This window comes from Mastacembelus armatus, chromosome 14, assembly GCF_900324485.2.
Source record: "Mastacembelus armatus chromosome 14, fMasArm1.2, whole genome shotgun sequence".
Lineage (NCBI taxonomy): Eukaryota > Metazoa > Chordata > Actinopteri > Synbranchiformes > Mastacembelidae > Mastacembelus > Mastacembelus armatus.
The window spans coordinates 15,471,504-15,497,348 of NC_046646.1; the positions used below are offsets into that span (position 1 = coordinate 15,471,504).

The 25,845-nt window shown below is 37.7% G+C and overlaps 1 protein-coding gene across 6 annotated transcripts in view; it reads left to right on the top strand.

Moving 5' to 3' along the window:
- ncam1a (neural cell adhesion molecule 1a) overlaps positions 1-25,845 on the top strand; it is a 204,698-nt gene that overhangs the window by 124,813 nt on the left and 54,040 nt on the right. For all 6 annotated transcript variants that reach the window (XM_026329098.1, XM_026329100.1, XM_026329099.1 and 3 more), the window contains exons 2-8: positions 13,194-13,268; positions 15,516-15,725; positions 16,516-16,659; positions 18,922-19,059; positions 19,658-19,775; positions 23,117-23,277; positions 24,129-24,274. In XM_026329098.1, coding sequence (XP_026184883.1) covers positions 13,194-13,268; positions 15,516-15,725; positions 16,516-16,659; positions 18,922-19,059; positions 19,658-19,775; positions 23,117-23,277; positions 24,129-24,274 — 992 coding nt within the window. The remainder of the gene's footprint in view (positions 1-13,193; positions 13,269-15,515; positions 15,726-16,515; positions 16,660-18,921; positions 19,060-19,657; positions 19,776-23,116; positions 23,278-24,128; positions 24,275-25,845) is intronic.

Consider the following 25,845-nt stretch of genomic DNA (forward strand, 5'->3'; position numbering starts at 1 on the left):
CCTGTGCCTTGGACACATGCCACGTTATACTCCCTCTTCCACTACAAGTTAAACTACTCCAGTACTCCTGGTTCTCTTTAGCAGTGGACGAGGTGTTTAACATATTTAACCACTCATATATATCACTGTCAGATTAATTGCAATACCTCTGTATAATTACCTGTAACAAATGAGAACCTGGTTGAGAGTATTTCATACAGCAGGGGTATTGTTTTGGCTAGAGTTTCTCTAAATTAACAACACTTCCTATGAGCCACGTTGCTTTGTGTTGCAAAGAACACATAGCTGCTTGTTCACCTCCTCCTGTTGGCTCTTGGTCTGAGTGTGTTTGTTTTAAACATGAAGAAGAGGGATGATACCCAGGGTTATTCCATCTGCAATCTGGAAAGCGAAAATAAAACCACAACTGAACCACCACCACCTTTGGCCCGATAAGTCTTGTAAAGAAGAATAAACTTTAAGACTTCATTTTTATTAACTGCAAGGATCAGTTAACTTCATGTGTAGCATGATGATTAAAGTGTTTTGGTCAGTTGTTTCTCCAACATGGAAAACAGCCATCAATTAGCAAAATGTCAGGTCTATTTGAATCAATGAAAGAAAATCTAAATGGGTGCAGCATCTTAGTGCCCTGGAACCAGGATATTGTTCAGTAATATGCAAAAAGCTGTCCACCAGTCTGCATTGTTAGTGATGAAAAACATTTAGCGACCTTTTAAGTTTTGTCCTAGATCTTGTTTTTCTTCTTCCTGTTCCACCATACATCACGATTTATGTTGACCTAATCATCACCCGACCCAAATGTCACTTGCTTTGCATGGCCCATTATCAGATGGGATTACAAAGACTACAAAGGTAGTGATCAAGCCAAAAGGGCAGACCTGAGCAACAGAAGACCATCCCCTTAATGACTGTGTTAGACTACAATGGTGAAATCTCTGACAGAGGCCACCCCTCCCTAAAAAAACTCAAGATCAATGTGATTCATTCTCTCCTGTTTTATCTTTCATGATCTGTAGCGTAAAAGGTTCTCCTCATGCAGAGTGATAGAAGAAATTCTATCACTGTGATCCCGCTTTGTACAGGTCTCTATCATTTTGTTTATTAGGTTCAGTTGAGCTGGTGTCAGCATTTGAAAGGTGCTGATTTTCCTGAATGAAGGTTTTTCTCAGAAACTGAAATTTTGGATTCTCCACACTGTGGTTATGACAGACTGACTTGAATAGCTTTCAAGACACACTATCTCCCATATTAGGTGTTAAGGTTACTGCTAGAAATGGAACCCAGATTTGTACATCATCTGTCCACTTCCTATGCAGATATATAAGTATGACAGGTATCTGGAGAATGGTATTTTGGAAGTATAAATGGCAATTTGACCCTGGAGCCAGGATGTCTTTTAGAGGTGCTTTGAGGAAAAGCTCTGACTGACTTCCATTTCAGGAAGTTAATCTAAACCATTCCATGCCAAAAATGTGTCTCGGGTCATTTAGCCACTGTCAACAATTCAGATGAGACTACTGGCCCATGAAGGATAATACAACAGCAGCTCCTCAGACACTGAGCATGCGAGGAAAGCTTCTAGTCTAAAGCTTTGTTTAAGTCAGTAAGGACAGTGTTTAAAATGAAATCTGTTTTGGAACATGATTTATCTCCTGTGAACATGTGAAGGGTGTTGAGGTTATCATGTAGAATGTTAAGCTAAAGAAGCTTCACTAATCAATATTTTTTAATCAAATAAAGATAAATGATTATTTGCAATGTGAGTTTTTCATAGTAAGAGGCGGAAAGACACCTAAGTCTGCAGTTTCTCTCTTCTGTAAGAAGTTTTTTAGCCTTTTTTTGCATCTTTTATCTCATTGTTTTGCTTGTGCATTGCTAAGAGGACAGTGAGTATTGGACTTTCATTTGAAAGATGGACAGATATTAATATGACTTTAAAAATTACATCCCAGCAAGTGTAGGTCTGATTATTTATCTGGATTTAGATATTGATATATGGTAGATATGTGTACACCTTGTGTCCAATGGAAAATGGAACCTCTAAGGAGCAATAAGCAGTAAAAAAAAAAAAGGTTTACAGAATTTGCTACAGCCCAAGTTGCACACTTTCTTAATAATTTCCCCTACGCTGGTTTGGTTTGGGATTTATTCAGTTTCTCTATAGCTGCAATCAGCATAGGTAAGTGAAGTGAAGTCATGATTCAGTAAATGCTAAATAGAACGTGATCAGAACAGATGAAATCTCAGGTCCACATACTGGTTGTGTTTCCCCTGAAGTGCAGAAATAATCTTGTGAGAAGTTCACTGTAAAAGGAACAAGACCTTAATGTAGTTTAGATGATCTAACCTGACTGCTGCTGTGCTTGGTATATTAGTTTCTCTGCCATTAGTATGCCAGAGAGTATTCTGTAGCTCTGCAGTCATTATCAGCTTGCTGAGATGCAGGGCCACCTCAGGGTCAAACAAAGAAAGAGAATGGGGGTAGTGGTTAGGCCCTTTTGGCTTCATTAGTTAATTAGAGTGCAGACAGGCAATTTCGCTCACACTGCCCTTTGAGCCTGCAGAGAGGGAGTACATGAAAGATATCAGACTTATGGTAGATGCAAAAAAAAAAATGCAGGCTCCTTTTACCTGTTCAGTGAGTTATCTGTACTCACTGATACTGACAGCCACAGTGACACTGGATGTCAATGTCAAACATGTAAGAGAAAGTTGATGTCTTACAGTACTATTAGTTTTAGACAAAAACAAGAAAACGTTTTCATAAAGCACTATTTTTTTCTTGAATTTGTTAAGCTTATCACTACCACACTATGATGCAAAATATAAGAGCCTCTGCATTTCACCTACTGTGTTAGCAGATGGATGTGCTTTAGAATGTATACCAGTTACTCTTTTTCTGTATTGTGTGTACTGCATGATGCTGGTCATGGTGTGTTTGCTGCAGCAGTGTTAATACATATGTCATTTCAAAGCAGAGTCTGCAACCAGCAGACACACTCTGTTACTTGTTGTAAATCAACTGCTACTGAAAAAAACTATTTTTGGGAACCCCTTTAAAAAGTGAAAACATCATTAAGTGTTTCTGACATTAACAGCGCTTTGCTATCTCTCAAGCTTTAGCTTTACCAGTTTTATGGTGCTTTGTCTCTGATTTGTTAGAAACCAGTGACAAATGACGTTGGTGCAAGCACTCCTGAGCCCCCCCGCCCACAAAAAGAAAAGGCGAGTTACCTGCAGCCTTGGAGTCATTATTAGAATCAGCACAGAACATAATAGTAAGGCTAGTTCATACTCATGCAAACTGACATCTCAACTCGTATGTAGGGCCTACATATTTTTTGAAATATAATGTCTGAAGAACCAATACTTGAAAGTAAGTCATATTGTGTTACTGCACATCTGATTATTGTTTTGGTTGAGAAAATCTGTTATAATTACTGCACTCAGTTTATATAAACCATTACAGCCCCCACCCCCCCCCCCCCACACCCCACAAATTATAACTTGGCTCCACTTGTAGTGCTGTTAATTATATTGTACCAGGGGATTTGACCTTGTGACAGACAGATCCTGCAGGAAGTTAATTGGTAGTAGCTGCTGCATATTCAGGTCAGACCTGGTTACTTTTTCAGGATCTGTTTTAGGAGAGAAATGCATAGACTAGGCTGTGTCAAATGCAGGACAATAAATGAGAGCCTAGGCAAGCCAATATTTGAACACTGTCTGCATATCACTGTTTGGATTTTCCCAAGAGGGTAATGACCACCTGTTTAGTATATCATGGAGTATATCAACAAAATAAAAATAACTTGGCAACACTTGCTACACAATTTCATAATGCTAATGTCTGTGTTACTCTGTTAGTCTGTCCAACTCTCCAGCCAACATTTATCTAACTCATCAAGTTAGAGTCAGATTGTAATAAATTGTATATAGTTTGCACAGGAGGATTTTTAATTATGCTTATTCCATGGGGTGGCACAATAAAAGTAGGATTTCCGTCAAAAATTAGGTGGTAATTCATGATCTCCTCTCATGATGAGAGGATGAAGCCCAGGAAAACTAGTGAACCTTTACCCTAAATGCTGAAATGTTTACCTTTGCACAATAGATAAAATATCAGCTTTTTACTCTGAAATCTACTGAAATCAAATGATGAATCATTTTCATTCTGGATTGTGAAAAAGCTTTCCTTTCCCACCAACAACAAGGTGAAATGTTAATACCCACTAACAATGCAAACAGTGTACTAGTGAATTTGTTATCCATTGCTTCTCAATGGATGAACTTTTTTTTGTTTTAGGGGCCCTCTGCTGTTTCCTTTACCATCAACCTTTAGTCATGTCTATATAACTATAACATATTTCATGTTGTAGCTGTTTTTCCCATCTGCTGCCCTTTTCAGCCTTGTAGACCTTGTGTAGCATTGTAGCCCATTGTCGTCAGATTTAGTAATTAGGTGCTGTCAAAATAAGAAAGCTTAAATTAGTCAATGTGAAGAGAAACACTGAACTGTTTGGCCTATGTTCAATATCCAAATATTAATCGTGACAGAAGAGGAGAAGATATTGGAAATGTACTGTATGAGTGAATTGTTTATTTGGAGAAGATGATGTGAGACGCCGCATGTTTAACAGATGCAGTCAAATATGAGGCTGTAGGAAATAGCTCTTATTAGGGCTTAAACATTTTACAGTGTGAAGCTTGTGAAAAATAAATCACTAAAAACTTGACTCCGGCAGCACACATTTGTGTTATTCCAGATTCACTCCTCTCCACTTGTAATGCGTTTGGATGACAAGTGAAGTGGTGGTGTGTTGAAGGAATGATGGCAGCAACCATAATCCTGACAACGCTATGATGGTGAATGACTGAAAGATGTGAAGTGAAGGCGCTTAGTAGCTGACACGTCTATGTCAATTTGATTATGGCCTGACACCCACACGCAGCAAAAGCAGGAAAGCAGGAAACGCCTGCTTAGTGCTTTGTGCAGTGTCTCAAAGTACAGCAGGTTAATGATAAGTGGTGGAGACAGTTTGGAATGTGCTTGTGAAAGGCTAATTTATCTGGCTTTGAAATACAAATTGGAAACATAATGCTCAAAGTTTATTAGACGGCTGACTATAACAATTGTTATATATTTGCACTGTTCACCTGTGAATGCATTTCCTTTGCAGATGGACATGAAGAATTATTGACAACAGCTATGCTACTAATACTGCAGTATACTGTCACTGATAATAAAAATAATACTTTTACTACTGCTACTAAAACAACTGCAGCACAGTCATATCAAATTCAGATACCTCCATACAGTGTTCTACATAAAGAAGTAAAACATCATATCATGCTCTGTGACACTGCTGAGCTTCACCTTTACCTTTAATATTTGGATCAAGATGGCAAGAGGAAAAGATTTAAGTGATGTAAGTGAAACAGGGTTCAGACTAAGATAGCAGGACCTTCAGTCATATGATGAGTTGAGCCATCCTTCACCAAGTTCTTGACAAGTGTGCAAGTGCATTTGCTGCACACACCAAGAGAACAGTAAAGGCTACATTGCCTGAGGGTTGCAATTAGAACGTCTGAAAGAGAGAATTTAGTTTTTTATCCTGTCATCCTGACTCCACTGCAATAAACACCAAAGGAGGGAGTGTATTTCATAAGAACGGCATTCATACCTCCCATGCAGATCCAAAGACTAGATATACAGTACAAAATCCCTGCAGAATAAACTATTATTATTATTAGATCAAAATGAAGGTATCAACCAGCTGGAAGCAGTGTGAAGTGTTTCTGTGGGTTGCCTGGAGAGTCAAAGAAAGAATTTAGTAGAAGTTGCAGTGTATAGGGAGCCAATACTGAGAATACACGATAGGAGTGGTGTGTTGGTGCAAATGTAGTGATGTAAAGGATGTACAGTACTGGAGGGTCTGAAAGCACCTGCTAGAATACCTATTGAAATACAGTATATGAAGACATTTCTTCAAGTAAGGGTTAGAGAGGGGTTAGAGGAAGAATTTGAGTGTATGTGAAGTCCACTGAGGCAATGCAAGTGGACTTGACATGACTTGACTGGCAAATATATTTGAAATGGGAGAAGAAGGCTTTGCAGAGGGGCTTTGTTTGTGCAAGTGAGGTTATGGTTGACATTTATACATTGCCACTTTATTTTTCCATGTGGTCTTTTTATATCTTTCAACCTTGGACTCCAAGTTGCCAGTAGGCAATGTGTCAGGCAAGATGGTGTATTAGAAGCGTTTTCATATATTTATGATTTTATGAGATGACAGTATGTTTTTCAGAGCAAAAAAACAGTAGAGATTAAAGGTTTGAAAGGTTGACGGGTTGCTGGTTTAAATTTCCGATCTCAGTTGCACTTATGTGTGCTTACCACATCTGTCTGCTCTGTGGCATCACCATCAGTTACTCTACAATATCTGCTGACTTCAGTTTAAAGGATAGATCATTTGCACCACTTCTGCAGATTCAGAGTTGTTATGCAAGAGTATGATACACTTCCACAAATGCTGTTAGTTTTTGGGATGATGTAAATGGAAAAGAGTCACAGCCACGAGAAAGACTTCATCCCAAAAAGATCAGAATAAATTGGATGAGAAGAATCACAGGATCACAGAATCACACGATTTATATGTTTGATTTTCTTTCATTGCATTATTTGGAATGAGGAGACTTGATTTAGTCAGAGATATAGCTATGTCTCACCTTTGCACCAAAGTGCTTCAGTGCACAATATTACAAGCTTTGTGAGGTGAACACTTGCATTAGAAAATCCCACTGGACTCCAAGAATAAATCTTAAACTGCTTACTTCACCTGGTCTCAGAGATGGACTCTTATTGCTCAAATGCAGCAAGTGAAACATTATGCCAGCTCATATTAATCCATGCTTCATCAAAACAAGAGTTCTCTAAATAATTTTCAATAATCTGTTTTATTTTATTTACTATGCCAAATTTGTTCCCATGTGTACACACAACTGTGAGCTTACAAAGCCTAAAGACAACCAAGTATGTCTGTATTTGGGCAACACTTAAAATCGTTTAATGAGGGTTGCAAACATAATCCATCTCCAGTATGTCAAGAGGAGTGTGCTGCAAAATGCCTGGCATTGATCACATTTTGAAAAGCAATTTAGAGCAGTTTATACTTGCAAACATCCATATGGGTCAGGTTAATATGGCATACCACTTAAAAAGAAGTCTGGAAGTTTTTAACAGGAGTCTAGAGCGTCTACCAGTTTTTCTTTTTCTTTTTGTCTTTCTCTTTTCAGTTTTCAAATAATGACAAAAATATCAATATAAAATGAATGACATGAAGGTCATAATTGTCTCATAATAGCTTAAATATTAATGTAATCACTATCCCCTCCTTAGTTTATGAAGGGAGTTAAAGAGAAAGTTGTCTTTTGGGTGAGAGGCAAAAATAAAACTTCTTTGGGAAAGTGGGTTTCCTGTTGGAAACCTTTGCAAGGATAACATGAGGTGACTGTTGTGTGCTTGGCTGTTGCTCATGTCTTTGTCCTGATTGCCTTGCCTTGACCTTTTGTCAGCCCACAGGGATTTATGACCAGTAGCACTCATTTACAATAAGAAATGCGAACCATAGATTCAAAATAGTGCATCTGCATCTCTTCTTGCTGTACAACTGGAGACAGTTGCTTTCTAGATGTATGTTTTGGTGATGTATGCTGCCCAGTGTGGCCCTACACAGTGCTGTCTGCCCCTGCACAGTGTGTGCTTGCTCCAACATGACTTGCATGTTAAGCACTGACAGCGAACTGTTGTAATGGAGCCAGTCACCACCGGCTGCCAGGCTCCAATTAGGCATGCAAACCTCCTGATCCAAGACTGGAAATAAGCTGCCTCAAACTTCAGATTTTCCCCAGTAAATCCGACTACTTGTTTGTGCTCTTCTTACACTTGTGCACCCTAGAATGAAGTACAATGATGGCCATGTGGCTTGTATTAATATTTGTGCTGTCAGATAATTTGGAATTAAAAAACTCTCTGCAGTTAAGATGCTAAAAGCCTATTTACAGTGGTCAGCTGTAAAGTCCATAATTCTCTCTCTACAGAATGACCAGTACTAACACCCTTACTCAGGGGTTTAGTCATAGTTAAGGTTAATAAAACCTGAACTGGCATATTTTCTTTGACATATGGAAGGATTGTCAATGGTATCACTAAGTTCCTTTCCTAACATTGTCAAATTAACAACAATCAGTCTGCTAATAACCACACAGTCATGTGTACGCAGGGTACGTGTATATATATAGCTGTGTATGTGGGTAGCAAGGTGTTAATAAGTACTTGTGCTATAGCTGTCCTATAACTGGTAAAAGGTGAAGTTAAATCTGAATGAACTGAAAAATGGTTTTTATGTTTTTATTAATTAAAACTTGAATGGTATTGATATATTATATTAATTTGTGTGGCATGTCTTTCCTAAGAAAAATGATTTATACATGTAATTTTTAGAAGACAGGGTTTGTAAGGAGATATTAATAAGCAAACAGTACCTGTGAGTAGAAAATGCTGGAAAACTGTGGGATACCATCCCCATGTGAACGCAGTGAAAAAACTTTCTCTGTATCGAGTTGCTGTGGCCTCTAATTACCTCTGTGGATGGATTCAGGGAACAACCTGTATGCTTTTTTTTTTAAATAGGAAAAAGAACAGAGTGCATCAAGGTTTGGTAGTGGAAACTGTCATCTCTGGTTATATAATTGTGCTGCCTTCCTAAGATGGAAATATAAGGGACACAGCACCAAAAGTCTATAGGGAGAATAAGATAGATTGGACTTTTATTTATACTAACATTTGTCAGAGGCAGAGTGGCTGTGCAGACAGAAATATTTTCAGTGGGTGAGTTAACATACAATGAGTGAACCAGATACAGTAACCCGAATTATCCTTGGGTTTCTTCATTTTGAGCTAAGGTATAGAAGTAATTAGTGGGCATTAGGTCACTTTTTTTTTAACTTGTGCTTGTGACACAAATCTTCTTTCACTGTTTCACCAGTCAGTCATCCATACTGATAACATCTTAAGAGTATTCCAACAGCTTGGGCTAAAGTATGCTTCTTGGAATATATGTGAGGAAGTGCAGTCATGTGCAAACCCTAAACTGGCCACATGTACTACTCCAGACCATTGCCAAGACTAACCACATATCTGCTTCAATAATGACTAAGTTCACTTTTACCCGCCTTTCAATATGAATGTCAAGATTCTGAAGTAATGACAACGTGTCTAAGAATGTAAAAACTAATATTGTGCTAGTGGTTGACTGAATTTTGAGGTTTCACATATGGTCCCATCTGGTCCCATCTGGTCCAGATTTATTAATAATCTGGTGATTATTTTCAAACCTTTTTGAAGAAAGTTCATGTGACCCCAAGTTCTCAAGTTTGTGAGTTAAGGGTGACAAAAGTTAAGCCTCTACAGTGCTGCTCTTTATTCAGAACACACACCTCTTAAAAGAACACAAATAATCAGACCAACATTACTCTAGGAATAAGGCCATTATGTTTTGCATAGATCAGTGTTATGATATAAATTGGAACATGCAACCATGCATACAACAACAAAGGATCTAATTCTGAAAAATATCCAGAGGGTTTCATCTATTACAGGAAAAGGCACATGTTTTCTCTGCAGCCTAGATTTAAAGTGATTTACAGATTTTTTTTCCCACATACCCCCGAAATACCTTCTGTTCAGTTAAAATATGCTGATCTGAATGATAGTAGAAGTGCTGTATGTGTAGAAGCAGGATGATGTGACTATGGCTTTCTAAGCAGTGGAATGAAGAGTAAAAGAAGGACTCTTTAGACTAGGCAGAGAGGTTTATGGGTCTTTAGAGAGGACAGGCTTAGTGGATAGATATTAGATTGGTGTCATGAGTGAGCACATCAGAGAACTGATAGCTTCATTCTTCATCTAAGCTCTCCTTACTGTGCCAAGCTCTTCTCTCTATCCAATTGTTAATATCCACCTCATCCTCTCTTTGGTTCTGAGCTTCTTTGTTTACTTTAATTCATACAGTCTAAGTCAGTAAGTCACTGCAGTAATTTACTGTAATACTGACCATTGTTTAAATCATGAATACAAGTGTATCCAAATTTAAGTAGTCAACACATTTGTATATGCAGTTAACATTACAGCTATAATACACAAATTCTGGAAATCTAGTTGTGCAGGTTCTAGTTCTTGAGAGCAAGCCACTCAGCTCCTCCCTCCCTTTGCACCACGTATTGATTAACATGTCCCACCTCTTATTGTGGCCTTCGGTGGTTGGTTAGAAAGTCCTCATTTAGTCCTCAAGATTGGAGTACCAAGTCTAAAAATGAACAGTGTGTTCCCAGAATTGCCCTCTTCAATTCTGTTGAGAGAATGAATGTTTCATTTCTATAAACAATGTCTGTTTTTGAGTTCTCTTGTAATTTTTACCACACATCCTTTTACTTGTGAACATGTTAACAGCTAGATTACACCTTAAATTACCCTCCTCACTCCATTTGTTTTATCTGTGCTGAACCAAATTTGTTTTGTTTTTGTATTACATTGAGCACAAACTCCACATTTATAATTCCCATCTGGCATTGGGAATATTGGGTTTTTATGGTTGTGATTTTGTAGGGACTCGTTCTCAATGTAATTTGTCTCCTGCCTTTGTGTCTTTGGAATAGTATTCCCTATTGGCCTCTGTACAGTTTTTAATCAGCTCTTGTTTCCTACATGTAACCATGGTTTGAAACTCAGATTAAACTTGGACCTGTCTGTAAAACATTACCCTGGTCATTAGAACATTGTCATGATAAGACAGATATCATATATTATGACTCCCTGCCATTTGTTTTCATATGGTGCACTAAGAAATATATAGGAAAATGAAGAGTCTAAATAATTAAAGTTCTAAGAACTTAGAAAGTGCTACGCAGCCCAAATTGAATTTCTAAGAATTGCAGCCTCCAGTAATAATGCTTGTGACTAGTGCTGTTTTGGGTTTTTCCCATAATTAATGCTAAGAACTTCTCATTTTTACACCTTCATTTTATTACTTTGAAGATGCTCTCAGCAGATGCACCTAGCCACCTTTTTGCTTGATGCATGAGACCACAATTACTTCATCCCTGAGACAGGTCACAAGTGGTGATTTAGAGGCAGAGACTGAGAAAATGGCTCTGGGAATAACTATCTTTTGCACACCACCTGAACTCTATTTTGCTGTCTTTAGTGGTACAGATATGATCAGTTGATTTTTGGCCAGTTGTCTTAGGAGGCATGGTAGGGTTTGCAGTGTTGTATGTGTACTTACTAGATGAAGGGAGGAAATGGATATGTTGTTTTCTTTGTATCTACCTCCAGCCTGTAAAAGCAAACATACTGTGGGTAGCGGTTTCCCATACCTCTAGAGGCTGCATGCTAGCCTGGAACAAAGGCCAGGTCATTCATGTGGCAGAGGAAGTGTTTTACTGCAAATCAGTATTTCTGTGTGTTCTTGACTTGCCTTGAAATCAGCATCTGTTGTAGATCTATCTTCTCTTATTTTAGCTCAGGTTGGCCACGTGATGACGATGGCTTTTTTTCATAAAGGAATATGTAGGGGGTAAAAAAACAACAAAGTTCCCTGTTGTGAATATGTTTATGTAGGTGTTAGATTGTCACATTGTGAAACACCAACACTGTATTGTGCTGTGATAATAGTTGGCTACCTGCCTTTGTATGACAAGTCTTTATAAACCATTCCTATTAATCTCCTGGTGAGAACAGGGCAGACATTCAGTCACTTGTTTGTGTGAAGTGGTAACATGCTCATGGCTCAGTGGGATTTCTCTGTCAAGCTCCGGATCACCATTCAGTGATGTTTCCGCTTTTCATTTTCCATATCGCTTTTCATTCCACACAAAGATAGGAAGCCTAAATTAATCAAGTCACATTTCAAAATCATCAAATATCTTGTCATGCTAGTGCACATGTGCAAGTGATGACTTCCTGATTAGGCTTTGAAAATTACTACACATTTTGACACTTTTCATTGAAGATGCAAGAGTTGTAATCCTAATTTGTTAGCATGCAGGAGGTAACAAACACCAGGTGTTTCTCTGGACTCTTTTAAAATCTCATCATAGTCACTGTAGCTTAAGCTGATGCTGAGAAATGAAGTGCATTAGAGTCTCATTAAATGAATATTTTTTGGTTTATGGCACTTTGCCTTCTAAATCATCTGGCAGGTGAAGCAGGAATGGGGCGAATGAGTACAAAAGCTTCCTGCAATGATTCAGTCAGGTGGCTTTTATAAACACAAAATGAAAAAAATATATATCTTCTGATAGCACAACAAAATATATGTAGAGGTTTTGCAGATGACTGAATATCAGTTAACTCCTCAAATGAAAATTCAAAACTTTTTTTTTTATTATTGCCAGTAGTGACATACACACAGTTGCCATTTTTCTGCAATGTGTTTTTTTTTTCTTCTGTAGTCAGTTTATTGCCAAGTGTCATTCATTAGCAGCTTACACACTGGAAGTGTATGTGCAAAATGTATAGCCTCTTGAGTGAATTAAAGGGCAACGAATGCCATTCTCTTGTTTTACTATTTCCTTTGTCTTTATTCTTTTAAGTGTACTTCAGCTAGAAAAGCTTTAAAAGAAAAACATCTGAAAACCTATTTAGAAACCCAGCACCACAGCATAGCCTTGCTCAAATATTTGAGGTGCAGCTTGCTCCATAGACATGGATGGTAAATAAAAAAAAAAAGAAAAGTATGTGTTATTGCTGTGTATAGGGTAGACTTCCAACAATGGTAATTCAATATTTTTTGCCACAGTTGCCATAATTCTTAATAATTGTACAGTTAGCAAGGCCATCTATATACAATATATCCTCTGCAAGTAAGCCTGCTAACAACCTGGCAGTTCAACAAGGTCTCTGTAGAAAATGTAGACTCATAACCTATCTGCACATGGAAATGTCACACTTTAGTGAGCATAAAAAATTCATCCCAGAGGTTCATTCATTGAGGGTGTTCCTGAAAAATGGTTGCTCTTTTGAGCAGGCAGAGCAATTTGATTTTTTGCTTTATTTTGGTTTGCCAATCCCTCTCTATGAAACCAGAGACTCATGTATATGTTGTTATATATTCTTTTTTTCTACCCAGCTGCCATCCAGGTGGAAATCATTCCAACACAAGGAGAGATAAGCGTAGGAGAGTCCAAATTTTTTCTCTGCAAAGGTAAGAATGATTTCAAAAAGACCTCATTTAACACAGTTTGATCAAAGTGATACAAGTGAGTTTAAAGACGGAGACAGGTGTGAATATAGTCTCATTATAACGATCAAAGAAATTCAAATCAAGACAATACAATGCTGAAAAAAATACAAGGATAAATTGCCTGTGCAGTATATTCTAGTGTGAAGGTGAGATCACAGTCAGGTAATGAAGAGAGCTTTGGATAAGTGGCACAAAAGTGCCTTACATGAGGTAAGGCAGCTGTCTAACATTACAGGATAAAATCAAGTCTGCCAATAAAGTCTGACTGGATATTCAAAAAAAAAAAAATAAAACAAACAAAAATAAATGGTATCTAACATGCAGACTCCTGTGTCCTTATTTGTCAAAATGTGTCTTTGTGCCTCAAACTCAGTCCAATAATAAATGTGTGTGTCATGCCATCATTGTTAGCTGCCCCTCACACCATAAACATGTTTGATTTTCTGATAGCCAAGTATAAGATAAGATGTGCTTGTAGCACCTTGGAGGCGAGCCTGAGACAGGAGATGAGTCATATCCAATTAAACTGCCGCAGTAAACTGAGGGTGAGGAATGAGTGAGGCTGCTGACACACCCCGACACACACAATGACTTCCCATGTGTCTTTGTTGAATATCACAGTTGTTTTCTCCAGTCATCATTAGTTCCATAATCAGTATATCTCATCTGAGATCAGTTGTGTATTTTTTCAACCTGAAATGATAAAAAATGTGAGACAAAAAAAATGTTTTGTGTTATGAGCAGTACAGCAGTTCTCAGACTCTGATAATCTATTAGTCTGCAGTAGCTTTAATGAGGGCAGTGTTTCTGGTGCTGTTACAGTGTTTTTATTTAACTCTTGAGCAACAGAAGCAAAAATGTTTTCACAGCCATTGTTTTGGGGCCAAAGCAGAGAATATCAGAGGAGATTGTTTCAACCCTAGACCAATAAAACCAAAACTATCTGCAGGGCTGCATGTCTTAGTAAGTAACAAAGTCTGTTTTTTCTACAGCTTTGGCAAAATGACCTTTTAATAAGGTCATTATACTAAAAGAGAAAAGAGTATCCAGCAGATTAATGTACTGTACACTGCAACTTGCAGAAAACCTTCTGAGGATGAAGTTATAAAAACAAGCTTAATGTCTTTGTGCTTGTGGAATAGGAAGTCATGATTTTTTTTTTTTAAACATGTAATAGTTTTTCATTTTTGTTTTATGACTGAATGCCATTTCAGCATCTAGTCCAATTCTTTAGTTGAAAGTAGCGTCAAACTACATTCATCATTCATCATACATGCCGTTAAGAGATGAGAAGTCATGTTTCCGGGAAGAAAATGTCTCAGCTTAGCTTATCTTTCTAAAAAGTGGATGATATGGAAAAGTTGTTGAAATTTGTTTCAGTGAAACTTGCCTCATACAGAATAATCTCACTGAGTAAGTCCCATTAAATAGAAATCATTTACACAACCCTTTTCATGTTTTAGTTTGAATCTTTAGTTTGATTGTGAAAAGATTTCCGGGAGATGGGTTTGATTTTACAATCATGGTTTCTAGTTAACCTCACAAGAATTCTACATATGTGGAATGTAGAAATCAGCTTTTAGTAATAATGACTCTTTGTGTTTCATCTTTCACTTTGAGTCTGGTTTATGTTTAGTTACACAATAGAACCAGAGATGTAAAAACTGATATCTTGCAAACAGCATTTAAAATGATACAAGCATTTTTTCCCCAACCCACTGACCTGGTAACCAATTGAAACACTGGCCACATACAGTGTATTGCATCCATTTGTCTCAGTCTAAACTCTGTCAAATGGGCACACACAGACAAAACACACAAACACACACATAGAATCAGCAAACTTGACAGAAAATACATTTTGAAATAATCTAAAATTGTGCTCCTTCAAGCAAATATGAATACTCATATGTGTTTGATATTTTGTGAAAGAATCAGATACAAATTAAAAGACAGATAGATTGCACCTACATAACATATTCCAGAGGGCCATGGAGAGCTCTGCAAAAAATGTGCGGTGTTAAATTCTAATCTGAATGTCAAACAAAGCAGGACACTTAGCTAGGCTAAGGCAGAGTAGCAGAAATTCAAAACAGCATTTCAAAGTTTTCAATAAAACACCTATATAAAGTGTTTTTCATCTATATGGTAATTGTTCAGACGTGGAATTCTTGCTTTCTTGCCTTATTCTTCATTTTCTGTTTTCAGTGTTGGGAGATGCTGAAGACATAGATTGGTATGCTCCCAGTGGTGAGAAGATCCTGCCGAACAGGCCAGACATTTTTGTGAGCCAAGGTGATGGAACCACATCAACCCTCACCATATACCATGCCAATGTGGACAGCGCTGGTATCTACAAGTGTGTGGCAAAGAACGGGGACAAGGAGGCACAGGCCACGGTCCAAGTGAAGATCTTCCGTAAGTCTTGGAGTGTCTTTGGTTAAATAGTGGCACATGATGCAAATCAAAGTAAAGTTTAGTTGTAAATCATAAAAATACTCATCTGAATTGAAATTTTGTGCACATTGAGATTTGTGAACTAAATGCGACTGAAGCTGTAGTGTGGAAAGGTTTGTGGCTGCAATGTTAGCCTCAGTGGTTCAAGGTAAAGTATTCTTATTGTTAAAAGATGGACTTTAACAGTAAGAGGATGTGTTGTGTGAGAACCTTCATGGGCTTTTGAATCAGCAGATTGCATTCTGAAATTTCACTTTACTGCTCACCAAAATTTTGTCTTTTTGCTATTTAGACGAGCAAACAGCAACCACGAAGGTTCATGGTGACTCTCTTCACCATTTAACATATTACTTTACAATATTACAAACAAGGAAAATGGCAGGAACCAATATACTGGGAACCTTAACCTAATAACACACCCTTTTGAGATGCAATGAAGCACTTTTGGCAGGTCTTAATAAGACTTCTACTCCTCGAATGGTAACTTGGCCTATCCTTTGTGAGCAAACTGTTCCACTTTTCTTAGGTTTGATGGTTACCTTCTCCCAGTGGTGAGTTTTTGAATCAAATCAACTGCAAAACCTTTTTTCAAAAAAGCAGCTCAGCCATGTGTTGCCTCATTGTGCTTCTAATGAACTGTAAGAATTTTTCATGCAATTGAAATAGGTCACATGAGAGTTGTCACCTGAAGTGTCAGTCCTTTAGGTGACATAACGTGTGTTACTTATGTTTTTGTCATATCTCCCCACAGAAAAGATCACCTTCAACAGTGCTCCGAGCCTGCAGGAGTTCAGTGAAGGCGATAATGCCGACATTGTCTGTGATGTGGTCAGCTCACCAGAACCCACCATCATTTGGAATCATAAGGGCGCCAAGATCCAAACTGCCAAAGATGGTGAGCCAGTCCAAATAAAAGTGATGCAAAGCTTAAGCTACTTTCTCACCTTTATTCTGCCATTTCACATAAACTCCCTGACTCCCTGAGCTCAGCCAATGTATACTTTCCAATCAATTTGCCATACTCCTCCTCGTCTCCTTCTCCTGCTGCCCATCATCTATAAACAAAGCCGTGCAATTTCAGCACTGAAAGAGTTTTAGACCTCATAGTTGATGCGTGAATGTGTAAATTGTATTTTCTGGCCTTGCCAAAAAGTAGTTATTGTCACTACAAAAGATGTCTAAAGGGAAATTGGAGTTTTAAGTTCCCCAAATAGAAAGAGAACTAGTCTGAAGGCTGAAATGATCTGAAAAACTGAATTTAAAAAAAAGGAAAAGGGAAAAGTCAGGAGAAGCAACAATTTCATTTGAGTGCTACAGCTGCCACTGACAAAAAAGGACAAACAGAATCTTGACCATCTAAGTTATGTGGGCTAGCTAATTTAAAAAGCTGAAAAACACAGTCATTTTATTTTTAATACAGTATATATTTTTCCCAGATTAGTGTTGACATCATCTTATTTTTTTCATACATCAAGACAAAGAAATTATGATTTTAGGAGCATGTGCAAGTTAGACGAGAACTTCTGAAGAGGTTGCTTTACTGAGGACAGAAGCAATTTGTCATGAATTCCACTGGTAAATGTCTGTCAGAGGAAAAATAACAAAGCAAAAACATCCCAAGATCCATAAGAAAAAAAACTTCTTATGCTACTCCTGCATTATAATCCTTTTTCATCATTGTTCCCTATGTTCTAAACACTTGCTTTGCCAGTAAACACACTCTGGAGCAGCAAAGTGTGGCAAAGAGCTAATGTATTTAATTCTGTTATGGAGAAAATATGGCTTTGCACATTATACACACAAATAAACACAATAGAAACGAACGGTGCCACAGGAGCAGAATGAGAAGATTGTGTGGACATTTTAAACAAATACTTCATTTGTTTAACACTTGGACTCGGCCTGTTTTGACCTTACAGTAACCCTTCCCTTGGTGACCGCTGGAGAGTGTGGAGTCACCACAGTGTTTTGCTAAGCCAGCTTTTATTCTTGGACCCTTGTCAGTGTTTTTCACTGAAAGAAACCACTAATTGTAACCAACACTGAAAACTGAAAACTGCTTATGTAATTTTCCTCAGAACAGCAGTTCACCTTAGCATATGCTGCACATTGCATTGTTAAACTTCCCCTCAGCACTTTATCATTGCAGTGTGTGTAACATGAATTAGGAGCTGGTCCCAAACAGTTTATAGACAATATTGTGGAAAATCAGTGACTAGTTGGCAAGGCTTTAAAATTTTACATAATGTTTGAATATTACAAGTACAGTGCTACTACAAATAAAAGTCATACTTTTAAAACACCTAAAGTGGTTTGAAACCTCACATCATCTCACTATGATGAAGATTGAACTGGTCCTATTAGGCTTCTGGAGAGGAGCTTCCATTCCCACAAAAGCAGTCAGCTGGCCAAGAGAATTTTAACTGCAATTTAACTTGAAGACTTTAACTTTGAAAAATTGGAGTCAAAATTAAGCCAGTAAAGAAATAAGGATGAGTATGACTTGGTTAAATGTCTTAAGACTGTTCAATTACATGTCAGAGGCCTGTTTTTTTTAATACATTCTGGATGATTTTCTCTGGAAATGTCTTAGAAACAACACATGGTCTCAGCTAATACAGCTCCATTATTATGTGTTTATGACTTGTTTAATTAGAAGTGCAACAATTTGACAGGCTCTGTGATTAGTGGAAAACACAGCTGACATATGTCTGGTGAGCCAGGGTGTCATGCAGGTCTCTCTGTGCCCTTCCAACCACATGTCTGATTACCAGGGATAATGAGGACTTTTTAACCTGGCATCAACTTCCTGTCTGAGCATTTAAAAGGAGTAGCTTAGTTTTAAAATGCCCCTCTTGAACCTTGACTCTGTTGTATGTACAAAGTTAAGGGAAAAAAACATGCTTAATTTCACACTTCTTGGTTTCTTAGACCTTAGATTTTTAATGTAGAATTTAACCGTTTTGTTTTTTTGTGATCCACTGACAATAATTAATTCCTGAATTTAGCCCATTGTGGTTCCTAGCAAGGAAAGCACACAATTTATCTGGAAATCAAACCAAATCAATACTAAAGCGAAAGAACATATAATGCATTCTTAATATGCCTATTATTATTATCAATTCATGCAATCTCTCCATTTGCCTTTTTGTTTCAGTACGATTCAAGATCATGGATAATGGCCACCTGCAAATCCGTGGCATCAAGAAGACAGATGAGGGCATGTACAACTGTGAGGCTCGTGTCATGGCCAGGGGAGAAATCGACTTTAGGATGATCAAGGTCATTGTTAATGGTAAGCATTACATCTATGTCACCTTTTGCTCACTGCAAGCCTTGTTGTTTAAAAAGAGTTTAGCACATCATAGCACCGTAATGATGAGCCTGATTGTTCTTTCTAAGTGATAAATATGGTCCATATACCCATTTACCCTAAGCTATGTCACTTGGTCAGTTATGATCATTGTGGTATATATCAGTCACATTATGCAATCACAAATCACAGCTAATTCACACATCAAATGTCACAAACTATTAATGTAAAGTGGATATAATTGATGTTTCTTATAAAAACAGCATCAAATGACAATGAAGAAAAAGGGAAAAGTGTGATAATTATCACCTGAATTTTATTTTAATTGTGTAAGGCTTTACTTAAAATGGTTTTCACCTCCCTTGTAAATAACTGCTAACAAGTTGGTCCTATCAACATAAAAGTTGTCAATGCTGCACTTTTAACTGGTTTCCAAGGCCTGTAAGTGGCCAAAAATGAGTTATTAGAGGCATGTCTGCATGTCTACATATCTGGTTGGAGCTTTTTAAAAAAATTGTTGGTTGGGTGTAGTTAATGTTTATCTTGTATCAGTTTGTTTATATATAAATCTCTGTTTCAGTCCTTCCCACCGTCCGTGCCAGGCACTCAGAGGTCAACGCTACTGCAGATATCGGTAGCTCTGCTTTGTTGGCTTGTGATGCAGACGGCTTCCCTGAACCCACTGTCACCTGGACAAAGTATGTCACCCACTGCTGTCACTGGCCTGTTTTGATGAGTCAGGGGTAGATTTGAGCTGCTTCAGTCAGAATCATTGTTTCTTCTTTTTCTTGACCTCAAAGGGAAACATCATGAAGTAAAGCAAAAGAAAGAATTACAAAAAGATCCATTTTGTACTGAGTTAGCCTCAAAATTCTGAAACCATTACAACCAAGCTTAACAAGACATCTTTTCCCAGAGTTAATCTGTTAGACAGATTGGCAAACACTGGAACTCAGCATTGTGGATAAACTAGCTATATAACTGGATTAGAGGGTTGTGTGGTAATCAGGTGGTCTCCAGCTGCTGGACAATATTTCACTATGCCAAAAAATGAGTAAGCATTCCTATGAAATTCATGTTAAACGATATTTACTCTGTTTCTCTGCTCCTCAGTCGGTATCAGGTCATGATGTTGTAAATCAACATGCCACAAAGCATCATTCTTTTGGTTTAACCTACTACACTTTTAACCTGACCTTAAATACAATAAAGTTGTTTTTAATTCCTGTCCAAACCCAAGCAAAAAGTAAACATTCAGTGACAGACAACCCCATATCAACATTGTATCTCCTTAGGGTAAGCTGGTGTGTCTAACCCATTTGGCCCTGTGGCTTGGATGGCAGTTTCATCTAAATGTCACAGCCACAGCTCCACTTCCTGCTAGTAGTTACCAGTCATATCTTAAAATTAACACTTTTTCGATTCTACTTAAAGCCCATATCTATTCTTTAAGAAGTTGTATATGCATTCTCTTACCTTTGTGCTTTTATCTCTTTTGTAGGACTGAGCTTAGTCTTATCAGGGATGTTGCATAAGGGTGATGTTATGCCCTTTAGTAAAATGATGCACTCTATAGCCCTCGATAAAAGGGCTATATAACTGGATTAGAGGGCTATGTGGTAATCAGGTGGTCTCCAGCTGCTGGACACAATGACAGTGGCAATGTGCAGACAAAACAAGGCTAAAGCAGTGTAAGTACTGTAGTGACTAGACATAAATGCAGCCATTTAAAAGAGGTTTATTAACAGGTTATTTGCAGAAAAAGAGAATATTGTTGGTCATTTTAAAGTGATAAATATGTATTTATTTCATTTATTCAAGAGCTTGTGCATAGTTCAGTCTCTGTCTCCATTATTTCACAGCAGCACCTCAGTACAAAGACTTAAAAAAATGACCATAGGTCTGATTCTCCTGCATATCTGATTCTCCTGGGAGGTACAAAGGTCTGAATGAATGTGTTGCTTTGCATTAAGTCTGAGTCCTCTTCTGTTTTAACATTTTGCATTTTAACCAACAGAAAAATTAGGTTAAGGTGCTGAAACACTTATAAAACAATGGCTGTCTTAATCAATCTGCATACACTAACCATGCTAAAAATCATTTTCAGCTTAAGATCTTCAACTTACTCCCCTGTTCTAAGAATATGCCATTTTATTCTGTTCAATAAAATATATGCAAATCAGGTTGTGCTTCAAACAAGCTCTCTGAAGGGGTAGTTCAACACAAACTGGAAGTGGAAATTGAATGTTTTAGTTTTAGCAGTAATTCACCAGGACTGTAGCTTTGCACCCATTTATAAAATGAGTGTTCTGATAAAATCTGAGATAAAACGATATAAATGCTCCTGCTTGCTGGTGGTGCTACATTTTTCTCACAACAGGCCAAACTGTTTGTTGATAGTGCCTGTGCTCCCTTTAAATGGATTGCATATGCATGGCATACATTTCAAGCAGCGGGTGTTATAAAGTGTTTGTAAATAGTGCATAAATATGAAATGAATATGAATTTGCATGGCCTTGCCTACAAACAGTTGTGTGGGAGAAATGAGGGGATTTACACATATTACCATTTGCATGATTATAAGAAGGGCAGAAAGACTTTGATGTGTATTATTAGGCAGGTTCCTGCACACACTATTAAAATTCCATAGTGTTGTTATAGAGCAGGCATAAATGCACATGGAAACATGGTATGTGCATAGTGTGCATGTGGTTATACCAGCTTTTGGAATTTGCTTGACAGCAGCTTACTAATTGCTTAGGTCTAAACTAATACTTTAAAAACTCAGACATGATTGAGATCTGTCAATAGAACAAACAGAAACATTAGCATTTTAGTTGTATTTGAGTTATTTAATCTTCACAACCTGTAACTACAACCTGACAATGATAGGAACAGGTAAGATATCGAATGTTGATTCAGTATTATCTGACATGTTGAAATAGCAATGGACATATGAGGTATTTTGCACACCTCATCTTTCTCTCCAGTGTCAGTGTTTTACACTGCATTGATCCAACCACCCACACTGACATCCGCTTTATAAGGATTTGAGATTCTTTGTCAACATCACACCCCTTTGACCTTTGTTCTCAGCAAGCAGCAGTCATGATCTAGGTATTGCACTGACCTAGAATGAAATCTAAAATTGACCATCCAACCATAGGTACACCCTCAAAATCTCTGTATTAGTAATTGCCGTAATTAACTGTACTACAATGGGTTTGCCATTAGCTGCTACTGTATATCTCTAACTTTAGTGTGATTTGGTGAAACCTGACAAGCAGTTTTGAAAGTTTGCACAACTGGCCAGCTTTTATGTTTCTGCAGCTTTTTGCTCAAATGTACATTCAGGCTCATAGTGCATAATTCACTTTTGTCATGCAGCAGCACCACTAAGACTAAAGTAAGGCTATTGAATAATCAGATGCTGGCCACAGCTGCCAGCTTATGCCACTTATGCATTAGAGTTACTATGAGATGTTGGTGTTGAAGCTGAGGAAGATGCATTTACTGGTCAGCGTTAAGACAGATAGTGATGTTGTCAGCGACAGATGGGTGAGGAAGGGAAAGAACAGGGGGGTAAAGCTCTATTTGTTCTGGTTTCCTAGGGCTGCTGACAAGACTGTCATTCACCATTTGCCTACAAAATGCTTCAGAAGGGCTGCTACTACATACAAATACTTAATTCGCCACAAAATTCTAACCTCTAGCGAAATGAGTGTGTTCTCAAAAGTGAATAAAAACATGCATCATCATCAAATTGGTGCATGACTTTCTTAAAACACAGATGTAAGGGCTAAAGGAGAGCTGAGTCAAACAAAAGCCGTGGAAAGACTGGAGATGTTCTCAGCTGCACATTGTTACAGGACAGCTTTTTTGGTCCCCCAGGTTTTGGTTTGTACCAGCTGCTCTCTTCTTAGGGTAAAACCCCAAAGTTAAGAAACTAGTTTCTAGGCCCCCTCCCTTTGCTTTGTAAGCAAATGCTTATGATCTGAACTATGCCATGTCTTTTTCCTTTTTTCCCCTTTTGCTACAGTAACAACATTGTCCTTGAAACGGGTGATAAGTACAGCCTGAACGAGGATGGTTCAGAATTGGTAATAAAAAATGTCAAGAAAGTGGATGAAGGAGATTACACTTGCATCGCAAAGAACAAGGCAGGAGAGAAAGCAGAGGAAGTCAGCCTGAACGTGTTCGGTAAGAGGAAAAACTTCATTCGCTTACGATAGCATATACAACACTGTAGGTCTTTCTTTCTCTGCCCTTTTCCTTTGTAGTTTTTGACATTTGCTGTACACTCCTCTACTGCTTTTCCACTGCCTGAGTACATGGTTAGACAGCATGTAGCATACAGTTTAAGAAAGAGCAGGACCTAAAATAAATTAAATGCACCCTTTAGGGCATTCAGAGATATCACGCTAGAGTCTCTTCTCATAAGGAAATTTGCACCAGCCTCATGTAATCATGTGCTGCAGCTCTATTATATCTTATGTCTATTATATTTTAATGGGGTATGAAACCACAACTGTAATGAAATTTCTGTATACTTTACTCATTGTAATGGGTATTTAAACCTGTACTATTCAGTGTCTTTTATATTAGTAATGAGTCAAATCATCATATAGTTACAGTATTAGTGTATGTAGTGTGAAAGGTGTCAGTCAGAGAATTTGTCATCTGACTGCAACAACTCTGCAGAGCTTTCTCACCTGTTTTAGCTCATTGTTTTAGCTTACAGCTTTTACAGCTTATGCCACACCCACCACCACAATTACTTGCCTGAAAACAAGCTTTTATAAACCCATTCCCACCCACTACCTGCAAAGCCCCAGACAATAGACATGAAGTTGTTAAAGTTAAATTTCTATAAATCAAAAGGCACTGCTTTTTTTCGTAGGAGTTGGTGGAGAGTAAAGGAGAGCAAAAAGGAGAATACGACTTCAAGGGATGACATCAATAACAGACACTAGCATTGATTTGAAGCAATGGATATTTTTGCTGTTTTAAGAAAAATATATGAGTAATTATTTTGGATCTTTTTTTTTTAGTTCAACCCAAGATTACCTACCTGAATAATCAAACTGCTTCAGAGTTTGATGAGCAAGTAACCCTGACCTGTGAGGCTTCAGGTGACCCGACACCTACCATTTCCTGGAGTTTTGAAAACAGAGTCTTCACTGAAGAAGGAGAACAGGTAATGATGTTTTGTTTGTTTGTTTTTGACCTTTTCAAAGATGGATAGTTCCACTTATTAGCAGTCCACTTTCTTTTTTGCAAGACAGATGAAGGCCATCTTCACATCTTAATGTGAAAGTCTCATGCCATAAAAATCTTCTACTTGGACCCTGTGTTGAATATTCTTTAATATTGAATTACACCTGCAGAAAAGCAGAAATCACTTAAACAGGCCAAATTCACTGATCTGTTTGAAGGATGTCTGTTGAAGATACACTGGCACAAATATATTGTAATTTATGTAGTAAAGTGACTGAGGAAATTGCAGATACCTTCTGTTCAGAACACCAGTTTACTTTTTTGAATGTTGCAATGTTGAATGCCTGCACTACATTAGTAACAAAACACAAAGCATATACTCACATTTACATCTATACAAATTGCAGAAAAATCTAATCTAATCCTGAAGAATTCAGCTGGTCAAATGCTTGAATAAACTCCTGCATGCTACAAGATAATGTGTGCCAGCTGTCCATAATGAGCTACGCTATTTTTGGCAGTGCAGAGCAGAGTCTGCAAACCATGTTAACCAATTGTACACAGTCTCCTCAAAGAGCTGCTGTCATTGCAAATCTCTAGTACATTATCAGGTCTAGTCTTGAAATGAATTCACTTAATTATTTAAATATTTTCATTCGATGCCCATATTAGTTGGCCAGTCAGTTCAAAGTGCTTGTTGTGCTTTGCACACACTAACTTCTTGTTGAATACTGCATTGCCATCTGAATTTGCTCTTTGTACAGTAATGTTGGGATTCTACCTTCTCACTAAAACTTTTGTCAGCTTTCTCCAATATTGCATTGACTTTGTACTTTTTAATCATCATCACTAAGCAAATGCAGATTGCTGTTAAATCATTTGCTAGGCTCTGGCATATCATGATATCCTCCAGCACTGTTAAGCATGCAGTTTATGTACTGTAATACTATACTTCACTCTCTATTAAATAATAAAATGGGAATATTAGTATGCTTATTGAAAATCCAGAATGAGCTGAGAGTGAAGGGGATTTCAGTTAAATAAGCTTAATTATTGCAGAGTTAAAAGCCTGATGGCATGAGTCTCAGTCAATGATCTCCAAATCAGATTGTTTTAAGATCTGTTAAACCTCTGTGATAATCCACATTGGAAAGGAGAGGGCACCTTTTCCAGGATGAACATATAAAAGTAAAGAAGATTCTTTGCAAATAAAATCACATAAAGTTTGCGCATGTTTGCTTTAGTGCAAATATGTATTTTTCACTTTATGTCCTTCAGGAGAGTTAACAATAACACTGGATTAAAGCTTGGTTTCTCATGATGTATAAGCTTTGAATACCATCCATACACTAGCCACAGGGTCTTGGCAGTTGCCACCCTGAAGTGAGAATCTCATCCCAAGTCTGCTGTTATGCTCTTGTTGGCTATTTAAAATTGTATCATTTTTGAAAAAAATCCATCTTGACAGTCTATTCTGACAGCATGTGTCATGTGAGCACAAGGATAAGTCATTTCTGATATGTAATTTTATGCTTTGAATGCAGTAAACAG